The sequence below is a fragment of the Dromaius novaehollandiae genome, chromosome 5 (assembly GCF_036370855.1).
Source record: "Dromaius novaehollandiae isolate bDroNov1 chromosome 5, bDroNov1.hap1, whole genome shotgun sequence".
Taxonomy (NCBI): Eukaryota; Metazoa; Chordata; class Aves; order Casuariiformes; family Dromaiidae; genus Dromaius; species Dromaius novaehollandiae.
In genome coordinates, this window is record NC_088102.1 from 20795132 (window position 1) to 20816852 (window position 21721).

Consider the following 21721-nt stretch of genomic DNA (forward strand, 5'->3'; position numbering starts at 1 on the left):
ATATTATAGATAATTATACATTATACATTGTAAATCAGCACTATGTTGTTATCTGAGATGACGTTAGTTTTTTATGATCGTGATGCAATTCAACAGATAGATATTGTTTCTAATTCAAATTTATTGTGATTTTGTTATCCCTCAAAATTATGACTCTAGCCTTCCTTAATGTTTTGAGTTATTTTTATTTATTTATTTAATTTGGACATTTTTAGCGTTTGGTCTCAGTTGGTTTGGATTCAAAAAATACAGTATGTGTATGGGACTGGAGAAAAGGAAAGTTGTTATCAATGGCACCTGGTCATACGGACAGGGTAAGTATAACTAAATGATATGAGTGTCAATGTAATTTTAGTTTGTTAAAACGTGTATGTACACATACTAGAGCTTTGTCTGTAACATAAAATATTTTTTGTTCAGAAATTGATTTCCTTTGCATAAAGACCCAGCTTTAAGATACTGGATATTTAAGATGCATAAATCTTTTTCTAAAATAAAATGTGTAACTCATTTATTTTTGTATGCTTTTTGTGACACTGAGTATGTATGGAAAGTGCCAAATTAAGATGGTACTTAGATCATAATCCCAATGTGGAAAATGAAAATGAAAATAATCTCTTAGATTTTTCTAGTCCATAAATGAACCTCTATGTTATTTTACCATGTACTGTACTTACTCTGAAAGAAACCAGAAACAATATAAGATGTGCATTGCACCTTATAAGGGATGAAAAGGTCATTCCAATAATCCTATTTAAAACATTTCAGAAATGCTTCTAAATATGTGTTTTGTTGTCTGATCAGTGGAGAGCATGTTGTCTGTTAATTTGATGTGAGTTGTTACTGTTTTCACTTGCTCGTGCTGGAAAGGCCATCTTTACTGACATTCTTGGTTTTTTTTAATGCAGATATTTGATATTTCTTGGGATTTGTACCAGCCGAACAAGCTTGTCAGTTGCGGCGTAAAACACATCAAGGTAATGAAATAAATGTTCATAAAGCATTTAAGGTACTAGTTTATACTTTGTCAAATATGTGAAAAACAGAATCTAACAGGAGCATATAATTATAATATTAAAGTTTCTCCAGAAAAATAATACTAATTCTTAGGAACTGTATTAATGGATCATGCTTGATTACACTAGACATTGTACAGTATACACAGTGGAAAACAGACCATCTCTGCTCAAAGGCGTTTGTGGTCTGACAAATAGAAAAGCAGTAGGAATGAAACAGTTGTCAGGAGCATCATATATAATGATCATGATATGATTTAAAATTTAGGTAATCTAAAATACACTGAGATCCCAAATAGCATGAGAGAGTATGAGATAAAGTACACTGATTTGAGGTTGGTTCAAGTACCCAAGTTTCTGATTCCCCTTGAGAAATTAATGAATTGGCATGCTGCAGAGATGAAATGAATTGAGAAAACGTCTTACAGTTTGAGAGAATACAAGAATATAGTGTAAAGATAAAGGAAAAATGCTTAATCTTTCTTTTAATTCTTTTTCTGTTCACTGCTGTTTTTCCTGCCTGTGTCATTTTGAACACCAGAGTAATACTGCCCATTAGAGGATTCATAATTTGGACAATTCACACCCTTTTCAAGCAGAGTTTTTCATAGAAACATTCTGCTTCTTTTGATCCATGTACCAATAAGCATGCAGAAACAGTTCCTCTTTCAGCTTTCTGCCAGCAGGATTGTCAGTGCTCAGCTGCCATCATACGGGTTCCCTAAGGAAAGTCACTCCCTTCTCCCAGGTACTATCTGTCTTCTGTGTTACCGCATAACAGCGGTAGATGGCAGCTTGAAAGTTCTGCATTGCTCTTACATCTAGGTTCCCATGGTGGGAAAATCTTGTTGCTTTTTATACAATGAACTCTTAGATGAATGCGTATGAATGGTTTATTGATTTGGCACACTTTAATATTAGGTTTAAAGATTTCCATGACCTTGATTAGTAGTTATCTTTTTCTGCTTCAAGATCTAAGATAGGCCATTATGCCACCAGTGAGCTAACGTTTGCCAACTATGACTTAAAATATTTAAGGTGGCTTTCTGTTGTCAATACCTACCTATTGAGACAAGAAAAAGTTTGTTTTAGTAACTTTGAGGATTTCAAAAGCATTTTAAAATAATAATATTCTGAGCATTTTAAAAACAGTGTGTTTCCTTAGAGATGACTTTAAATAAAAATCTGAATCCTAGAGAGTTAAAATTATTTTGATCAGGCAAGAAATTTGATGTCTTTTTCCTAACACATTCCTTCTTTATGTTTCTTTAGATATCAAATAATTATTCTAACGTTTGTAATATTATTGTGTTTGTTACCTCATAAAGTATTATAAGCAAATTGTAATATGATTTAAGCTATGTAGATAATTCCAAGTGAACAGATGTCAAGGAATTACTGTTCTCAGATATGTTATCTGCTTTTGTATTGTATCCGGATGTCTAACTTATGCAGTAATTGTGCAGGTACTTCTCAGGCAACAGCGTAATCTGTGAATCCAGGAGCTGTGGTTAAAGAAATAACTGTTAAGATATAGGGATTTATCTAATCAGTGTATGGTTATTTTTTAATTAAAGTATTGTTAGTATAAAAATCTCTCCACTGATACACTGCTACATTATCCTGTACTAATTGAGCTCTCTGCTCAGAATTTTGAATAGATTATTGGTAACAAATTTGCTCTGAAATGTAGTTTAGTAAACAAGTATACAGGGAAGATGCATGACCCATGTAAATGTAACCTGTTAGCAGTGATGAAAGAAATGCTTTCATATTTAGCACTGTTTTATGAGTTCTGTCCGGCAGCCTGTTGAGTTTCTAATGCAGGCTAGCATGTGTGGACAGGAGGGCTTGACAGGAAAATGCAAGTATTGCTTGTCTGAAGAGATGTCAGAAAATAGAGTGTAGCTGGAGATCTGCTTGGCAAGTACCATGTTCTGACAAGAGATTTTGCATGTTTGTTGAGCCTGTCTTTGGGTTAGGAGTCAATAGCACACATTGCACCACCAAAGGGGAAATTCATCCTTACATCATTGCCATGATCACAAGCTGACAGTTTATTAAAAAGATCTCATAAATGTCTACCTTAGACAGATAGCTGCTTTATGTGATCCGTGTTTCTGATGACAAGTGATAAGTCTATAACAAAATGAGCTACTTGCAAACAGAGCAAGTAGCAACCCTATCTGAAACCTACATACGCAGATTGAATGTTAGATGCCTAAAGTAACAAAGTACAAACACAGCACTTGCAGATTGAAAGTGCACCACTTGTCTTACATCAAAGAAAGATCAACTAATTCTGTCATGAAACCCTTTTCAAAAATTATTGAAAATACAGCCAATTTAAAAATTACAATTTGCTGAATTTCAGTCTGATTTGAAACTGATACTAGAAACTCTTGCTTGCCTAGTCTACTACATAGGTTTTGTGGAAAGATAAAGTTGGTTGGTTAAATAAAAAATTCTTAAACAGCTGAGGAACTAAAGTAGTGAGAAGACTATAGAAGATCATGTCTTTTAGAGGCAAGGTACTTTTCTCTTAGATGCACATGCTAAATTATAGGATATAATCATTTTATCTTGCAGTTCTGGAGCTTGTGTGGCAATTCATTGACACCAAAACGTGGTGTTTTTGGCAAAACTGGTGATCTCCAAACTATATTGTGCCTGGCCTGTGCAAGAGATGAAGTGACATATTCCGGTGCACTTAATGGAGATATATACGTATGGAAAGGAATTAACCTTGTACGGACAATACAGGGAGCACATGCTGTAAGTATCTCTCTTTAATATAAAATGTTAAACAGATTTCTGGAGAGCCAGAAAGGGCAGTACAAGATCACCCGATCTGTCTTGCTCAGAGAGAATGAACTGTACCGGTGTCATTCTTGGTGTGTGTTTGTCTGACTTGTTCTTAAATGATTCTGATGACAGAGGCTCAGTGATTTGATTTGATCCCTCACCCCACCCCACTCCCATTACTGAAGATCACTGTCGTGGTAGGTATTGAGTGCTGGGTTGAGAGCTACATTTAGGTGTCTATTTGTGTATTATGTCTCCTATTATAGTCAATGGGGATTTAGTCAATAATCAATGGAGCCTGAAATGCATTTTAATTTAGCTTTAAGCAGGCATCTGTGGCTCTATTCATTCACCCACATGTAGGTATCTGGTGCCATTTTAGATACCCAGGCTCAATGTACAGCTGCCTCCTCAAGAGACCGTGGGTGTTTCTTATCCATCTTTTGTGGATGTCTGATTTATCCAAGAGCGTCTCAGAAGGCCTAAACTTTGTCTTTAGGCAGTGGGTGGTGAAACTCTGAAACAGATTTCCTGGAGGGGTTGTGGAGTCTCCATCTTTGGAGATGCTCAAAACCCAACTGGACACAACCCTGAGCAACCTGCTCTGGCTACCCCTGCTTTGAGCAGGGGAGTTGGACTATATGCTCTCCAGGGGTTCCTTCCAACTTCAGCTATTCTGAATTGAGTGAATTAGGTCCTACTAGCTGATCATCTGATAGCTCTCTAGACTCCATTGTTTGTACTAACGATGATGCAAACCCTAACACCTAGCTCGTTTGTAGGCACTCATGTTTAGTCATTTTAAGTTGACTCAGTCACTCCTTACTTGTCCTATCTTGCTGCCTTTTACTGCATTAATTCAGCTTTTTAGAACAGTATACAGCCGTGAAAAGTGAAAACATATCAGGGAAAGTTTAATAATTTTTTTTCAAATGTGCTTGGTAAGATTTTTCTTTTTATTTATAAATGACATGCTTAGTGCAACTATGAAATGATTTTTTTATATAAGTTTTCATTATTTTATCAATATTCTTTCACACCATATGGTTTTCTGATAGAGCCAGGCAGCAAAAAAAACCTCACTTAATTGTTCATAATCTAATTTGTACATTCCAAACTATGATAGCCCTTTTCCTCTCATTGTAATAGGTAATGTATGGCAATATAATGCAAGACTTAACTTCTAAGGTTGTCCATGTATCACTCAAAAACACCACCACCAGTTTTTCTTGTTCTTTGAACTTAAAAGGCATGTAACTGTCAAGTAACTTTATGGTGCTGTATTATTTGCTGTTTGAAGATTGATTTTTAGTTTTGGAAAGCATTATATCTTCTAGACATTATTTGAAGCTACTCCCTCATTAACTAATTGAAATAATGTGGAAATACAAACGTATGAGTTCATGTGTTCTAATTTTGAAAGTCTGGATAAAAGCAGTAAAAGTTAATTTTGTTTCACATAAGAAAGAAAATTTCTGTATATTTCTCATAAAAATATTTCTGTTTCATTCTCTAGTATTTTTCATAAAAATACATTTGTAACTGGAGCTGGCAGTACTGGACTGGATGTGATGATGCATGCAACTGAAATATTAAAACCACTCTTTTTAATTTGTTCAGGTAGAATGGAGAGAACAAAAAAGTGATGAATTATCTATGTGGAAGAGGTTTCAGTCAGTCTGTAGTAAGAAGACCCTTTTGGTTTACTGATCATTTAGAAATGTACATTTAGGAATTACCAATCCAACCCCTTTTAAATTATTAGTTAACTCAGAAAACTGTATAATATGACAGTGTATCTGATTCTGAATAAAAAGTAGAGTTATGAAGAACTTAAGTGTGGGAAACAGATCCTAGACTGCATTTCTTGCTTTTGAGATTTCTTTCTAAACATACATATATATGTACAAAAAAATATATGTACACATACCCTCCTGTATGCACCTATTGGAATATGTAAAGTGTTCAATAAGGCCCAAGTCAGAAGCCAGAGAGTATAAGGGAATATTTTAGCCTTCAAATACTCCCTGATTCTTACTCTTCTTCAGACCTTCCTTTTTGTATTCATATTTTCCTAAAGTGACTTGGATACTTATTTTTTAATATTAAAGTTTGGGAAAAGGAGTTTTTGAATGGTTTAGATCGCATACACAGACCTGGATTCCTAAAAGGAACAGCATACTTTGTCTCCTATCTAGGAGATATACCCTTCCATTAGGATTAGGAGAATACCCTTCCATCCAGTTTAGTGCTGTAAAAGACATCTGTCCTGTATATCCAAATATTTGTTACTTCAAGTATTCAAAACTTCAACAGCTTTTTGTCAAAATGATGTACTGCTTTTCAGCTGTTTCAGTATGAAAAAGCCCAGCTGTTAAACACAGGATGAGGAGAACTTGTTGTTGCATTACCTTAGGTGTTGTGTTGGTTCCTTGCTGAGCACAAGATCAAACTTGAAGTGCTCTGTTCCTTATCCTTATCTGTAGCATCAGTGGGCAGAGCTCAGGTGACCTTGGAGTAGGTCTCATCTAACCTTCTATTTTTGGCTGTGTCCTTTCGGATCGATGGAGTTGTTCTCTGCGGTAGGTACACCAGTCCATGACTTTGGAATTCTTTTCACAAGAGGTTAGAGTCACTGCAAATCTCACCAGTTTCAGAAAATGCAATAAAATCTCTCTTAAAAAACCTTCTTTCTAACAAAATGAAAGCTTGTGTTTCAATAAAATATTAGCTACAAGGATAATATTGTCAGGCAGTTGTAAGCACAAGATAAAAGTTTGGAATAACAGTGTCTCTTCAGCCATACTAAGCTATAAAATTAATACAAAATAACTAAAGTAATAAATCATATCTTGTCTATTCTGTTAAAAGAAAATGTGGACGTAAATGATAATATTTGTGATATGAATATGTTGTCGTTAAAGGCACAGAGAGAGCATGGTAAGGAACTGGTATAAATCACCCAATGTTGTATTCGGTATGCTCCTGTTGGAATCCTCATCCTTCTTGCATGCCTGGTTATCATCTGTCATCATCACTCCTTACCAGGCTTGAATTAGGCTGAAAATTTATTTGAGGAAACATGTCTCATTATGTGCATGAAGCACCATGTATTGCTTTCTTGCGACATAAATAGTAGGGATTTGAGATACAGGAAGACATTTTCTGAAGTGTTAGGGATTTGAGGACATAGTCTGTCCAGCTGGTAGTGGTCTGTGTTAATACAGCAAACAGGTTCTTTTCAAAGTTTTGGCTACCTTTATTACAGTTACCTTAGTTGAAAAGGCATTTTTCATTTTAAGAATAATGCAATATAAAAAATAAACAGTGATGTCCCAGTGTAAGTAACAGAGGAAATAGATAGCAGCTTTAACACTAGCAGGCAAAATAAGAATTCACAGCTAAACCAAATTATCTGTCTTCTGTCACAGCAATACTAAGAACTGTAGACAGAGGAAAACAGAGTTGCTGGCAGATTCATATCAGAGTTTGACTGGGAAACAAAAAGGTGAAAGAAAACAGCATGTTGGAATGACTGGGGAATCAGTTGGAAGAGGACTGCAGTTCCATCGAACACAGAAGTAGGAATGAAAGGTAGAGAAGATGAAAATGAGCAGGAGTTAAGAGTAAAGGCATGGCACTTCTATGCAGAGGATGTTAGATAGCAATGGGAAATTGTGGAATTTTGTTTTTGCAAATCTCTCCTGAATAATAATAATAATAATTTTTAAAAGGGAGAAGGAAAACAGGGCAACATGAAAGCATATGTAAACTTACTGGCAGTGACAGGAGTCCCCGGCAGGAGTTTATTTGTAAGCAGTACATCTGATTCTGGAGAGTTAACAATGTATATATACATGGATTAAAAAAAAACCCAAAACACAGCGGTCTGTTATCCGATGTCACACTTCTTTACCACTGAGAAGAGCAGACAGTAGAATCTTCTTTTTATTTTCATCATCTTGTAAGTTCTAAATTTGAGGTAGTTCATAATTATCAAGTATGTTAAACATACTCACAAGATGTTAATCAAGTACTAAAACTAATTAGTATGTTTATTTTAAAAACACTGTATATTTTAAAGATTCTTGTGTGCTATGCTTTTGCCTTGCATAGTAAATGTACATAAGATGCTTTCTCAGCAGCTGAATAATTTATTTTGAGATAGTCTTTCAGAGGTACACATTAAAGTTGTGTGGATTGATGTCAGAAACTGAGGTTAAATAACAAGCTTGAGGTTAAATAACAGGCACCCTGTTAAAACTATTGCACGTCTATGTTGGTTGGCTGAACGCTGATTAAATATAGATGGAAACAATATAATGAACCTAAATGAATGGTTTTAAGCTGGTATCGTGTACCGGCACATTAAGTCGCACAGTATTTTTCTTCTACTGCTTAGGCTGCTCGTGAATTTGAAAGGTAACTGTCCACTTGCATCATTTCAAACATGAGAGGCATATAGACAATTGTTTTTAATTTGTTGTAGTAATATGCACATTTTCGATTAACTGTTTTAGGCATAATTTGTTAGGAAGATTAAATTGTACTGTGATGTCTCTCCACTGTGAACGTACTGAAACCAATTCTAAACATTTGCGATCCTTTTCCTTGTTATGCAGTACGTTGTTAGAGGGGTTGTCTTAGAGTAAGGGCCCAGCATATGTGTTGCTTTGTATGTTGTTAGCATGGATGTCCTGTGTTGTATCTAGGAGTAAAAAGGAGCCAGTGTAGTTTTCATAGAACTGGTATAATATTTCCATCTTCCATATTGCTCAGTAGAAGACAGTTTCTTCTTGTACCTTCCTGACTTTTCCATATATAGCTTGGCCCTAATTGCAGCTAACTGCAGTAATGTGTTTTAGGAATTGCGTAGTCAGGATTAGTGTGGTAGATTTTACATGAATTACTGCATTTTAGATAAATTAAGAATTGTTTTTTGTCTGTTGGAGGCAAAATAGGTCCAGAAGCAGTAGGAAACCTAAGACTACCTCAGTATTGCAGATTTCTTGGGGAGGAGGAAGTGGGGAGAGAGAGAGAAAATGGAAAAATATTCATGCAGTAGAGACCATTTTTGCCCAGTTCTTCTTGTGCTTCTCCATTTTCCAAATATCATTTCTGGTATATCCAACATTTATTACTTTGTTCGCTGTCATTCAATTCTTTTTTTTCCCAATTGGAGGGAACACAGATGTAATACCAGCTGGTTATACTGGAAAAATAGGAAATGTCTTGGATTTTGTGAAAACTGCCAGTCAGTTTGAATTATTATTTCCAGGATCTTCCCATTCATTTTGAACAGGCAAATATAACACAGTAAAAGCGGGTGACCTTTCGTGATCTGTCTCGTTTTCATGAGAAATTTCTTGTAGCAGAAGAACACTGTAGGTGACATTTTTTTAACTTTTAAGGTGGAAGACCTTGATCTATACCTTTTATTTTGATTCAGGAAGGCCATCAATAATAATTAAAAAAAAGTTGTTACCTTCATTATTTACTTGGATCAAACAAAGTCAGTGCATTTGTTTGCCCCTCATTACTGTTAGGAGCCTAGTGACCATTAAGAACCGAATTATGTTAATGATGGTTTCAGACTGAGGGATTAAGGGAAGCTGGAAGGCTCCAGAGTTGCTCTGCCTTAACAATCTTGACAGTTTCTAATAGCAAAGATTTAGTGGAAGGATTATGACTGGCCAAGCTAGCAGAATAAAGAATTTTTTTTCCCCCCCTTAAGTGCAGGCCTAACAAGTAAATGAAGGGTAGCTAGTTCAACTTCCTCCAGTAGATCCTGTCTATACCTATTAATAAGGGGCCTTTTTTCACTTTTGCCTATAATTCTACTATTCCAGCAGCACATAGACTGAAATGGGGATGTCCTATTGCATTTCAAGAGATTGAGCAAGCACATCTGCCAAATCTCCTTGATAACCAGTATGTCCTTTTCAGGATAAGAATATTCTGTGAAATGGAAAGCAGATTAATCCTGGACCCACTTGATCTTATCTTCAGAACATTCAGCCAGTATCCCCATCACTAAATGTCTGATTTGTTTTTGATAGAGACTAATTAAATAATGGATTTTGAAAGGAGTTAATTAAAGAAAAGAAAATAATCTATTTCTATTATCAAGGCTGTATTCCAAAAAGAGCTTTAGAAGATTTCAATATGCCAAAACTTGGGCAAAATTTGGTAGAGGATACAAAATGAGCCAAAACTCTTTCAGCCTCAGATTTGCTCAACGATGATAAAAATTTAATGCAGTAAAACAGATGGATGTACACACACAAAACCAAACATAGTTTGGACTGTATTTTCAAAAATCTTTAGGCTTCTAAAGAAACAGGAGGAGGATTTTCAAAACATTAGAGATAATGCGAGTTAGCCTTCTAATCTGCTTATGACTTGAAAATTCCACGACATTTCTGTTTAGTCACAAATACGTACGAAAATGTGGCTTGTCTTAAAAGCCAATGCTTTAGGGTGGACATTTCACATTGGAAAAAAATGACTTCTACCACATTGATCTTTTGAGTCTTGATTGTCACTGGAGGTTTTTACCAACGCTTTGCTTTTTTTGTAAAAGCTGACAAAGATTGTTTATTTCTTAACTCTTAAAGCAATGATATCCCTGGTAACTGACACTGGAGAAGCAAATACAGTCCATACTTCATTATGATCAGTCCATTGTGATATTTGCTTTAGTTATAGTTTGAGGAGAAGAAGCAACTCGGTAGGAGAGGACTGTTGTGAATACCTGGAAATTCTCATAAGCCACTGGGTTCTAATTTGTTCTTTACCTGTATAGGTGTATTTGACTTCAAAATTAATCTCCCCTTTGGAAATAGTTTTCACTCTTGACAATAATGTGCTTCAGTACTTCAAAATCGCGGCCCAGATGGAGAAACTATTGGAACTGTACTTCTGCTCCTTTACAAAACTGATATTTTAAAGCAATATTATAGAAGTTTTATGCTTGTTATTAATTGTTTTACTGTCTCTTGGACAGTAGTTCCAGCCACATTTTCCCTTCCATGATTTTTAATGATTTCCTGTTTGTTTTTTCTTGTCATAGCTGAATGTTAAATATTCTCAATAGGTATAGGAACAATTTTTAAAGTTCTCATAGAAGTATTAGCTGAAGTTGCGTTTTCAGTAGTACCACATACTGAAATGCCTGAGATGTTTTGGTGAGACTGGTGAGTTTTTGTTTCTTGAGGCCCACCTTTAAAATAAAAGCATATATTTTAAAATCACTTGTATAAATCAAGTGGTATAAAATAATCAGATCAGTGTGTTCATTATAAATTAATACTCTTTGTCATAAAATATAAAAAATCTCAGATATGTTTATGAGCTGGTTGCATAGAAGCAGACCAGTAACAACAAAGAGCCTGAACCAAGCCTAATGGAGATCACTGGAAACCTTTCTATTGACGGACCAAAAATACTTATCTGTTCAGAATCCTTAGCCTGTACCTTCAAAACACGATACATTTGTGTACATGATATTTGCACAAATATAAGTTAAAAGGAATTAATTAGAAATAGTAAATGTTTGTTGTAGGAGTTTGGAGTGGTGAATCATGATAAATGGTGTTTTAGAGGTCTAGTCTATGAGCTAATTTGAATTTGTAGGTTAGATGAGTAAAGTGTTTTAATAGATTGTTTTTATGATGTGGACATAGGTTAATCTGGTAACTGCATACTGTTTTGGTTGTTCATTTCTTTGTTTCTTTTAAACAAATAATATGAGAAAGGATGAATGAATAAGATGGATAATCAACTGAATAATTGCAATTTTTCTTGTAAAGGTAGAGGAATATAAATACAGAATATAAAGTCATGGGTATTAACACTGTGCTTAGCATTACTAAGATATTTACTGGAACTGTTGAGAAATTGAATGTGTTGGTTTCGTTTTGGGGTTTTTTTTGTTCTAAAGTCATAAAAATTACTGAGAAACACACAGCACAGATATTTTATTTTGATAGTATTCATCACTCAGTTTATCAAAGAATATATTTTATTCTGTCTGTTTTTCTTTCAAATGAAGATCTGTTGACTCTCCAAAAAGCACTGGAATAACTGAAACAGAAGTTGTTGATTTGCTGCGGGATTTATTGAATAAAATGTTATACTTTTATTAATCAAGATTATAATATTCCTTTTGTCCTTAGAAACTATGATTTTTTTTTTTAAGAGTAACAACTGTCAACTGTGTATGGACATTTAATTGCTTTAACTGGCTTATCTTTATCTATTTTAAACTTAACCCCAATTAATTTATGACAAAATAAAATTAAGACAGGTTTGTAAACTGTCAAACAAAATTTGAACTGATGTAGTTCAGTTCAATTTTGGATGTGCGGTTAAACTAGGCCGTATTTCGTATGTATATTAGCCCTAAGATCTCTTTGGATGACTCTTTCATATGCAAAGCTTGTATTTGTTGCATACGTTTGTGCTAATTTCAATAGCATCACAGATGGGAAAACATTCTCTACCATCACAGAGAAGAATTCTGCTTTGCATCATGGTATCTGTAATCTGTATGTACTCTTAAACAGAATTTTCTTTTCTCTTCAGGCAGGAATTTTCAGCATGAATGCCTGTGAAGAGGGGTTTGCCACTGGTGGCAGGGATGGCTGTGTTCGCTTGTGGGATTTAAATTTTAAACCAATTACTGTGATTGATCTCAGGGAAACAGACCAAGGATATAAAGGTAAAAAGAACTTCTGGTATACCATCAGGTAGGAAAACTGTCACTGTTCTGAACAGAAAAGACTTCTTAAAAAAAAATTGGTTTCATGTATTTTAATATGAATTATCTGCCAGATGAGAAATCGTTTGTTTTGATGATGCCCACCGATGTGAAGATCGCATAGTCCTTCAAAGATATGCAAAATATCGTAAAGAAGTTGTAGACACAGAGATTAAACTTTCTTCTTCTGAGCTAGTAAAATGCATGTTTTCCCTACAGTACAGCAGGTTTTACCAAGGAACAGTAATGCTGAAAGAGAACTTTGAAGACACAGTGAGGTCTATGATGAAAAATAGCAGAGTGCAGAAATTGCCTTACATACTTAGCCAGATTTTTAGCAAAACTATTTGGAAACACTAATTTACACTTTAATAGTATTTAGAACTCTGCCTAGATATACCAAATATATGATAAAGGATGACTTCAGTTTATGGTTTATGTCACACTAAAACGTTACATCTAGCAATTTACAGCATATTTAACATTATTGTCCTAGATATTGTTGCTGTAGTAATTCAGGAAAATAAAACAAACTTATACTGCAACACTGATGTCACTTACAATATTGCTTTCACTGGCATTAGTTCCCCCTGCCCCAGTCATTTTGCTCTGATCTTTTCTAAGGTCTTGCCAAGAATTTGGCATGTGGTGCAGTGTCTGAAGACAATCAGATACATCAGTGGCAATAAAATTGATTACAAACAAGTAAAATAAATATTTGTATTCTGTAATTGGTTTGGAAATCCCATCAAGATTGTCAAATATTCCAACAAGATTGAATGCAGTCCGTTTTAAATGCCCTGGAGTATAGTTACTGTTGTGGCTGGGACAGTTTAAAAGAAATAATTGCTTCAGTCTCCAAAGAAAGGACAAGCATATCCATATTCATACTTTCTTTACTTCATAGGAAGATAGACTCATTTTCTGTCTCCAATACTTTATAAACCTACTCCATAGCTGACTTTTTCTGGATAATCATTTCTGTTTCGGTGATATCTGACAGATTTATTTCAAAGCATTAAAAAATCACAAATGCATTATTTCTAAATACAGTAATTGCATGTTAGGATTGTATTGAAACCCTAATTAGTGTTTCACAGTAGTGTGTACATAATTGGATTTGCGTCTTCAAATTAGGAAAATTAAATCTAGTTTTCAATATATTTGTCAAGAGTAAAGGAAAAATATATGTTTACATTCAGCTATGTTTCTGTCTTCTGGTACCCTATTAACCAATTAACTTAATGTTCTTCGGATATATGCCAGATCTGTTAATTAGATTCTAAGTGAATTTATACATTATCAAATGCATTTTGAAATGAAGCTATTCTGCTGTTGTGTCTCATTTTCAAAATGCTACTAGTATCAGTGCATCTGTCATTTCTGCTATTGTTAATTAATAGTTTTCCTTCAAAACAATCTATCTGTAGATACTTTCTCTTTCAGTAGTTTATTTAACTGTAGCCCCCTTTAAGTCTCTAACAAAATTAGATGTCTTTTCATTTTAGCAATAAGAATAAATAATGTAGTGTAGCAGTGGCTGTTGTAATAAAATTGTGAAACATTTGTTATAATTTTGTCAGTTGCCTCCAGTTTTTTTTCTTTTGAGCATAAACAGATGTCTATCTTCAATAGGAAGTTTAATGGTAAACTCATACACCTTCACAGTGTTAAAATTTCCTATAGTTTGAACAACCACAGAACATAGTTTGTATGAGAACTAATATAAGAACTATATAAGAATTTGACTTTTGCCAAGGAAAATATCCCAAAGCCAAAATTGTGTTTTGCCACTAGTGTAAAAATCCATCCAGATTTGGAAAAGATATAATTGGGGCAACTGGAACAGAAAGGGAAATCTGTTTGCTGGTATATGTATTAGAAGCTTTGGTAGGCTTACTTTTGAATTTGCTACATTTCTCATTTCTATTGTGTGTAGTTGAAAGCTTCATTTCTTTCCCTGTTTTTTTTCTTTCAAACTTCATCTCCACTCCAAATGGTCTCCTTTGCTTTCAACAGAACAGACTCTTGCCAGGAGCTCTGCTGAATTCTTCTTGATCAGTTGTGAGAACTCTACCTCATCTTGCTTGACTTGTCAAATGCCTGTAGCACAGCTAACAGTTTTTATTAAAATCATATCTTTCTTAAATTCAGTCTCCTGAATCTTCTCCCTTTGGTCTTTTACACTGCTGATTATTTTTACCATATCCCTTTGAGGATTGCCTTCATGACCTCTCCTTCTATTCATTTTCTTAGCTGCATTCTGTGCTTCTCCTGTACCTTATCTGTGGGTAATTTTATCTGCACATGCAGACTCAAGTACCATATCTGTATGGGTGGCTCACAGAGCTGTCTGTTGACTCTAGATATATCTCTTTCCAACCAGACTGTTTTCAAAAATATCTGTGTCTGCCACAAGAAGCTCCATATTACTAAAACAGATCTCTTAATCAAACATCCTGGTTATTTCTTTCTTTATTTTTTAATAGCTGTAGACAATGTAGCCATATAATGTCTAGATCATGGGAGTGAATGACAGGTTTGTAATGCCAATATTCACCAGTGCAGCACAGTAGGAACAAATGTGTAAAGCGAACAGTTGATGCTGAAGGCTTGATGTCCATAATATATATTCATTTTGAGGGACGTTTAATTGAATTACCGCTGGTCTGGTTCTGTGGACTGAACGTTGCTTAGCAGTTGGAGCGAATTTAATGCACTCCTGGAGCACATCTTTCAGTTCGGTTTCACGTGGAAGAAATCTTGTTTGTGCACTCAGAGGCTGTTCTGGGGCGCAAAGCATGGTAAGTAGGCATGACCAGGAGGAGCTTTGCTTCAAAAGCTCTCTTTGTCAGAACTAAAACACCAGCGTAGATGCATGAGACTGGACTGCTAACCCTCACATTCACTGTTTCTAAGACTTAATTTTTTTTCTTCTTTGTAAGTTTAATAACTTCTTTTCCCCTTACACAGTTAAAAACATTTTTCAGGAGCACATCAACTCACACTATTACAATATTCCCTTCTCTAGCCTGATGGGTATAATTTTGCCTCATTTATATTAATCCAGAATAGTTTTTCAACAACCTTTCTTGACCTGTCCCTCACAAAAGTCAGTTTTTAGGCAAAGTGAGTTGGAGTTAGGCATTGTTACCACCTGGTTGTTACCTACACCTGAAACTGGCAGAATTGATTTACGCTAGCAGACTGTAGTGAATACAGTTTTAAAAAATGTATATTCCTAAAACTGGGCATCTAAGACAGTATTCTCAGTATATGTGTCCTAGTTTTCATTTTGTTTATTATTGCCAACCTTCTCCACAAACAAGTGCAACTCATGAGTACTTGGCTCCACTGTAAACCTGGAGGCTACGTCTGTTACTCAGAAATGTGTGTTAGATTCCATCCTAATCCCAGTTCAACTCTTTATATGTTGTTGCCAGTAAGATCTATTTTTATTTTTTAATTAGTTGGAAAAATAGTTCCAGATATTTTTCAGATGTTACAAAGACTGGCTTTAGGGAAAACGTCTCAGAAACAGGCTGAGAAAAAGAGAATCAGGCTCTTGGACTGTCTTACATTACTCTAAGATATGCCCCACTGATACTTCTGTCACTTGCATAATTTGGATTAGCCCAGTTAGTGATATAGGTCCACTGTTTGATCAGAAATTATATTTTATATTGTCAGCTATTTTGAAATATAAGAGTATTAAATACATCCTTTCAAATGCAAAGGTCAGTATTATCTTACTCTCTTAGAGATCTCATAATACAAATATTGACTACATTACCTTTATTAAAATACAGACATTTATTAAAATTAGACTTTTTTAAATTGAGTTGAACTGTGTTGAAAAGTTACTGTTCCAAAGGCAGTGGTATGTGATGTAGTGTGGAATAGATAATGCAAGTAAATGGAGGAATAAGAGAAGATTATATAGGTGTTTCTTGATACTTTTTTTGTTTTTCATGGTTTTGTTATGTTCTTTGTGGTATGTTATGTTACCTTTGTTTTGCTTGTTCACAGAATATACCTCTCTAACAGTCTTCTCCTTCTGCAGGTCTCTCTGTAAGAAGTGTGTGCTGGAGAGGAGACCATATACTAGTTGGGACACAAGACAGTGAAATTTTTGAGATTGTGGTGCATGAACGTAATAAGCCTTTCCTGATAATGCAGGGGCACTGTGAAGGAGAGCTGTGGGCTTTGGCTGTCCATCCTACTAAACCATTAGCAATGACTGGAAGTGACGATCGATCAGTCAGGTTAAAAAAAATTTTTTTATACTGCATACTATTTTATACCCACAGTTCATTTTATAGATAACTTAATTGATATGTACCGATTTTAATGGCATTAAAATGTGGTGTTGAAGTGCTTGTGAACCATTAAATTATGCATGATATTGGAGATCTTCAATTCTAAAATGTGGTAGAAATGGATACTTCACAAAATTTATAGAGTACCAAATTTTAACAAATTTTATGTAGGCTAACCTTAAGCACACCTGCATGTGTACAAGTATCCAGTAAGTGTTTCCTTTTCAGGAATTATGGTGGACATTCACAGGTTACACAGAAAAATAAATTAGATGTCAGGTTAACCACCTGAGCTCTTGGATGTATCCAGTGAATCATCCAGACTATGAATTTTATCTCTACTTTTATAATCTTTGCGTAGTATAGTCAAGCACTTATCATTTTCACTCTTACCAGATTCACTTTTTTGATATGATGAAAATTGACTTCTTATTTAGGAATTGCAATAAACTTCATGCATCCATTAAATAATAAATAAAATCTATATTCTGAGAAAGCGTGGTGATGACCGCCTTCTACAAATTTGCCTTTTCTGCCAAAAAAGCCTTTTTTCTTCTTTCTTAGAAATTAAGTGTTGGCATTTTTGTTAAATATCGAACTATAACACAGTTAAGCAAAGATTTGTTGAATTCAAAATTTTGAAATCCTGCTCTAGAATCCTAGATGTATATTGTAAATGATAGATGTTGTGAATGTTTTGTGTAATGTGTCTTGCAATCGGCTATTACTAGTAAAACTTAGAAGTTATAATATTACCTAGTTATATGTAGGGAGTTTAGATGTATTATGAATGATAACTTATTAACAGGAAAGCATATATTTATACTGTAAAATCTTTAATTGTTCTTCAACCTTTTTTAGGTACAATGATTAGCAAAATAGTTTACTCAGCAGAATTTTCACTGAGTATTTTAAAAATATGTTGTTATTCTCTTTATTTTGAGAAAATCAAATAAGATTAATCAGCCCCTGAATTCTTTCATTAGATTCTTCCTCATTCTTTTAAATATAAAAGTATTCTTTTCTGTATGGAAAACTTAGACTTTTGTCCTGGAAGTTCCTGATGGAAAATTATTTTAAAATAGGACACTACCACATCCAGCATTCTACTGAAATTGTAGGCTTCATCCTTTCTATCACGCAATTGCAAACTATTCCCTACATCTTTTATTATTACTTTATTTTAGAATTTGGAGTTTGATAGACCATGCTCTGATTGCCCGGTGCAATATGGAGGAACCAATTCGCTGTGCAGCGGTTAGTACTGATGGAATCCATCTTGCACTTGGAATGAAGGACGGCTCCTTCACTGTGCTTCGAGTCAGGTATGCTATAAAAATTAAAAATTGCTATATTAAACTCCTTCAAACTTAGAATCTAATTGTTTTTACAAACTATGTATATACACACTGATACTGTAGTGAGCATGCAGGAGATCACTTAATTTCTGTTTGAAATTGCTGGTCCTGAGGGTGCTCAGATGGCTTAAATACCTTCGTGCCATTCTGATTTGATGAAAAAGACTTTCCGTAACAGCACATTTGGAAAAGTATATTGTTCTATTTACGAAGAAAGACAGGGTTCTAGGATATAACTTACTCTAGGTTTTAGCTTCATTAATTATTCTTGAACTGTTAGGAAATAAATTGTTGTCACTTCCTTAGTTGTTTCCATGTGTTGGAATGCTACAGTCAGCCCATCACCCATGCAGAATTGATGCTGTGATCCCACAGTTTTAAAGGGCAGAGAAGGTCTGTGGCTCATGTCAGTGAACTTTCCTTCCCCTTAGTGAATAAGGATCTAGTATTCTACCGGATTCATTTTTTTTTTTTGTGGCCACAGCTTTTGTTCTCTCTCCATCAGCCAATGCAGGACCTTCCTGTGTCAGTGTTCCTTTGTCTTTTTGGGGGCACTAAGACATACCCAACCATAAAAATAACAGTACTATGTTTGTATATATGGTAGTAAAGTTATTTTGTCACTTTATAATTTTGTCATTTTTTAAAACTGGCAACTTGACCATATGATAAAACTTTTCTATACTTATTACTTGCTTTCTTTCATACTGCAGAGATATGACTGAGGTTGTTCATATCAAAGACAGGAAAGAAGCTATTCATGAACTGAAATATTCACCAGATGGAAATTTCCTAGCTGTTGGTTCCAATGACAGCTCTGTGGATATATATGGTGTTGTTCAGCGATACAAAAAAGTTGGGGAATGTATTGGATCTTTAAGTTTCATCACCCATATGGATTGGTCTTCAGACAGTAAATATTTACAGACCAATGATGGCAATGGGAAAAGACTTTTTTACAGGATGCCAAGTAAGATTCTGAGCTGCCTTTATGATAATCGGTACATGTTACAGCTAGTATATATATAGTGGTTTTATGAAAACAGCTAAACATAGATCCTGGTTCAAAGCACGGGTTTGTAGAGAAAAATTTTCCTTTTCAAGTTTGTATAAATACTTGCTGTATTTGAGTAAGTACAGCATTTTTGCCAAAGTTACTTAAATATTTTTGTCCTTATATATTTACTTTTCTTTACTACACGTATTTTAATGGTAGAGATGCTGACTTCTTATAATTCATTTTATTTCTCAAAAGTAAAACTTCACTCTCACTTCTTAAGAGAAAGAAAAGAAATTATGTATTCAACTTCAGTTTTGCAGTATCTTAATAGCATTGCAGTATTGAGTTTGAATATTAAATGGGTTATAGTTTGCACTGTATGTTTTTGAAAATGTATGCAAAGATCAGTAAATTCAGTCTCAGGTCATCTTGTTTTTTAGAACTATGTTTGCAGCAGAAATGAGGAGTTTAATTTACAAAGGCTTTTACAGTGGGAAATTTATATTTGATAGAAACAATCACAGTAATAGAGCAATGGAACCCCAGTGAGTGTGGCAGTATAACTGGATTAGACAACTGTATAGAAAATGACAATTGAGATAAAAGTTACCTAATGTAAGGATATCGATATGTTAGGAACTATTCAGTGGATGCAAAAGAAATGTTGAAGTTGTGATACATATATGATTCAAGCCTGCAACCTTCAAAATGAATAAAACTATTACAATGAAATTTAGCTGGGCAGTTCATGGATAACATAAGTTGAAATGCAGGTTTTATTTCCCTTTTATGGCAGGGGACTGTTAAAGAATTAATTAATATATTAAGATACAGTTTTCAGAGTCAAAGCATGTGGCAGCCCCGTCATTGTAAATATTTCCAAGACAATAGGAACAGACTCACACCTGTGAAACAGTTTTTGGTCAAAATAATGCCCTCTGCAGCGGACATTATATGTGCATATTACATAAATCTTCAAATTTAAGTAGTCATGATATGGCAGTGTTCTTTGTCACAAGGTTTAACTTGCTTCTTCTGTGTGTATGCATTTATTACATAATTACATTCTATATTTTTACACTCACAGTATTAGCATTAAGTATTTTTTGTCATCATCGCTTACTGTCTTGCCCCTTCATTTATTATGTGGTATTTGCACTTTGCACTGTATGTTGCTCGCAGTTCCATGGAGCTTTTTGTGACTCTTTTTGCTGAAGTGTCTAACTCATTCTGTATACAAGTCTGATTCTGTGCACTGAGTGAGACAGAAGATGTGTAAGAAAAGATAGAATTTTATTAAACTGTAACCAAATGCATGCACAAAGGAGGAGCAAATTGAAGTTAACATGGGCAGCCTTCAGCCTGCAGTTCTTTAATATTATAGTGTGTGATTTTGAAATCTTGTTTATGTGAAATATTTTAGTGAGGACAGGGAGGTTAGAGGAATCTCCTTAATATTTTAAAATAATGAACTGAATCCTTTAACACTTGAAATTCCACTATAAGTGAGTAAGGAACTTACAGCTGTGTAATAGGAGATCTGTAGGACTTAGTTATGGCTATAATCAGTATTAGTAGTCATCATTTACATGGATTAGTGACTGGAAAAGATTAGAAGATATACCTTGTAGAAGGGTTCAGTTATTACATCTTAGCTGAAGAAAGTTCAAAAAGGGCACCGGAGTTCCTCTCTGTTTTTGGAGGAGGATACAGTGGTTAGTCTTTTTTCTAATGTTCATCATAAAGTCTTCATTTCCGATTTATTTTCCCATTTTGTTCTGTCTTTTTCCCATGGCTGGTCTTTACCCTTTTTATTCTAGTCTACTTCAGTAGCCTTTTCCTCCATCTAGAGCTTCTGCATTATGGTACACGCAGCTGCTTCCCCCTGCTGACTGCTCAGAACCCTATTAGCATTAAGAAAATTGTAGGCAATGTCCTGCTCAGGTTCTGCAGGTCTGGCAGTTTCACGTTCAGTCCACTTCACAACTGTTATATTCACTTGCACTCTTCTTGTGTTCCTCCATGGTATCTGCTTTTGACCATTCCTGGAGACACTATATGTATTAAACGGGTCTTTGGTCTGACTCAGCACTCACATTCTTGTATGAAGCTGTTTGGGAGAGAAACAATCTTGTTACAGGTAGAGTTAACATGAAATAAAGTAACAAGGATCTAAATGTAAAATTGGTACTTTCAGGAATTTACAATGGCCAAATCTAGTTTTTATTATTTGTTGATACCTGCTTGAAGCTGTGTTATTTTTAAAGCTTTACCAATTACAGCTAGCCATTCTAAGATAAAGTTTGAAAAAATTCTGTTGTTCAAATATTCTAAAAACTTGATTATTTAGAGCAAAAATTGAGGAAACATCTGAAGTACAAAAAACTAGGTCTTCCATTAAGTGCTTTTGACCACAGGCCTTAACATTGATATTGCCAATCATAGCAGAGAATTTTAGATCA

The 21721-nt window shown here is 34.6% G+C and overlaps 1 protein-coding gene across 4 annotated transcripts in view; it reads left to right on the forward strand.

The window, feature by feature from the left end:
• Positions 1–21721, forward strand: part of EML5 (EMAP like 5) — a 128503-nt gene that overhangs the window by 28291 nt on the left and 78491 nt on the right. For 3 of the 4 annotated variants that reach the window (XM_064512207.1, XM_064512208.1, XM_064512209.1), the window contains exons 3-9: positions 216–314; positions 909–977; positions 3606–3791; positions 12408–12543; positions 16646–16847; positions 18089–18226; positions 18973–19229. In XM_064512207.1, coding sequence (XP_064368277.1) covers positions 216–314; positions 909–977; positions 3606–3791; positions 12408–12543; positions 16646–16847; positions 18089–18226; positions 18973–19229 — 1087 coding nt within the window. Of the gene's footprint in view, positions 1–215; positions 315–908; positions 978–3605; positions 3792–12407; positions 12544–12567; positions 15387–16645; positions 16848–18088; positions 18227–18972; positions 19230–21721 lie in introns of those variants that run through there. The other variant, XM_064512210.1, reaches the window with a different exon arrangement.